Source organism: Asterias rubens, chromosome 9 (assembly GCF_902459465.1).
Source record: "Asterias rubens chromosome 9, eAstRub1.3, whole genome shotgun sequence".
Taxonomy (NCBI): Eukaryota; Metazoa; Echinodermata; class Asteroidea; order Forcipulatida; family Asteriidae; genus Asterias; species Asterias rubens.
In genome coordinates, this window is record NC_047070.1 from 16,633,235 (window position 1) to 16,635,424 (window position 2,190).

Sequence of the window (2,190 nt, forward strand, 5' to 3'; positions counted from 1 at the left end):
AAGCCACAACATGTACACGTCAATATACGTCAAGCCACTATATACTTGTAATCATTAACATGTTTAGAAGGTTTTATTCTAGGGATGCCACTTTCTGGGTCCCAGAGGACAATCTGTCTTTGCTCATGGACTTTGTGTCGGTGCTCTTCTCGGGTCCAATTAGATACACGATTAGGTATCAAAGATGCGTAGGGTCGTATGATGGGCGAGCCATCCTTCAGTTTACTGACGAGTCATTTGGTTCCACATCTACGTTTCCATTGACTTCGCGTTCACTTTTATCAACTTCATGTTTAATCTGAAAGGTGACCATGACAGAGTGCTGACTGTCGTTGTCCTCGCTACTGTCGTCGTCGTCGTGTCCATTGACAGGCAGTGGCACCTGGCGGAATGTCACCTGCGTGCGCCTATAGAAGTTATTCCCCGATGTCCTGAATCGAATACATGTGCAACAAAGCATCCGGCGGTACGCAGGTCCAAAGTCCTTGGTGAAAAACGGATAAATAATGGGGTTGAGCAACGAGTTCAAGAACCCCAACCACAGCAAACACGACTCGAGTACTGAGTTGATCTCACATGAACAGTAGGGCCTTATCAATGTCACGATGAAGAACGGCAACCAGCAGAAGATAAACGCTCCCAAGATGACGCCGAGTGTCTTGGCCGCTTTACGCTCGCGTTTGAGTGAAATGCGCCTCGGTCCCTTCTTGATCGACCCCGAGGAGAACCTCGTACGTAATGATATGAACTCGGCTAATCTTGGTAAAGAGGGTCTCCTCTCCTGGGAACGAGAAGTGCTAATGGTATCCTCATTTGAGCTATTAGAATTCCGTGTGGAGTCTATGGATCGACCCACATCAATGGAGTTTAATTTCACTGCCGCGCGTTTGATGGTTGCAGTCTGCCTTTGCTTCAAATCAGCCAGCTCGCTCTTCCGAGCCGCGCGATAAATCTTAAAATAAACCAATAACATAACGGAGAGTGGAAGATAGAAAGCCCCCAGCGTTGAAATGATCGTATAGTACGGGTTCTGTGAGATCAGACAGAAGTTATACTCGGGCCCGTGTTCATTTCCTCCCCATATGAACAGGGGTTGAAACCCAATAAACGCACTTGTCACCCATACGATGAGTATAAACAGTAGCATGAGCCTAGAGGTGCGTTTATTCACGTAAGTCATCGGTCTTGTTATGGCCATGTACCGATCCACACTGATCATACACAGAGTCATGATAGAGCCAGTGCACGCTAAAACGTCGCATGAAATCCACAAGTCACACACTGCCGGTCCCCAAATCCAAACTTTCTTAATTTGGTATGCTGCGGCAAACGGCATATCCAATGCTGCAACGGCAATGTCTGATATCGCTAAGTTGATGATGAGAAAATTGGGTGGTTTGCGGAGCTTGCGGTCGAGACACACAGATAAGATGACCAGTATATTCCCGAAGAGAGTTAAGACGATGACGGTACCGGTGAGGAGTAAGATCAAGACGGTGGCCCATGGCGAGTACGGTGGGTCATCCTCGCCGGGTAAATCCGTCCCATTCCCCGGTGTCCACTCGTCGGAGAGTGTCGTCAAGTCCCCCATTGTCCGGAAAACGGGCTTGTTGAAACCTCCGATTCCCACAGTCCATTCCGACACATTGTCGGCAGCGTCTGCGACAACGAGTAGCTGTAAACTAACTGTTCGTGGTCCCTCAGCAGCACCATATACATGTACATATATTGTTAAAAGACCCTGTCTTAATCAAAAGACTACTTTTTCACTCAACCGTCTCGAGATCGATAGCCCATGCCAAATCCTTCCATGGTCCAGGATAATAATAGGGCGTCGTTTACCGAACTATTCTCATGGTCTCTTTTTGTTGTCCCTACTGACTTTATGTTAAATTCAGCGGGGGATCAAGATACCCATTTTGGGACCGTCCAGTCAAAAGAGCAGATACCAAACCAGTCGATTTAAATTACAATCACAAATGAAGGGATTTTGTTGTTGTTCCATGTAGATAACAAAAGGGGACTCCGGACACAAACAGTCCGGCCGTGTATTTCGGTGGGGGCACTGCCCGAGAGCCTGACTGAATCGCCTCTCGCCTCGTTAGGTCGCGGAATGATCGCTGTGGATGGACGTCCTGGCCACCACCTCAGACACAAAACAAGATCTTGCCAGTCTCGTAGCACAGCTCC

General features: G+C 48.0%; 1 protein-coding gene across 1 annotated transcript; it reads right to left on the reverse strand.

Moving 5' to 3' along the window:
* Positions 1 to 217: 217 nt before the first annotated feature.
* On the reverse strand, positions 218 to 1,591 carry LOC117294303 (5-hydroxytryptamine receptor 1F-like). Its single transcript, XM_033776663.1, has one exon. The coding sequence runs from the start codon at positions 1,589 to 1,591 to the stop codon at positions 218 to 220; it is 1,374 nt and encodes a 457-aa protein (XP_033632554.1).
* Positions 1,592 to 2,190: the final 599 nt, after the last annotated feature.

Coding starts and splice junctions, on each gene's coding strand:
- LOC117294303 (XM_033776663.1), bottom strand. CDS start 1,591: ATGGGGGACTTGACGACACTCTCCGACGAGTGGACACCGGGGAATGGG.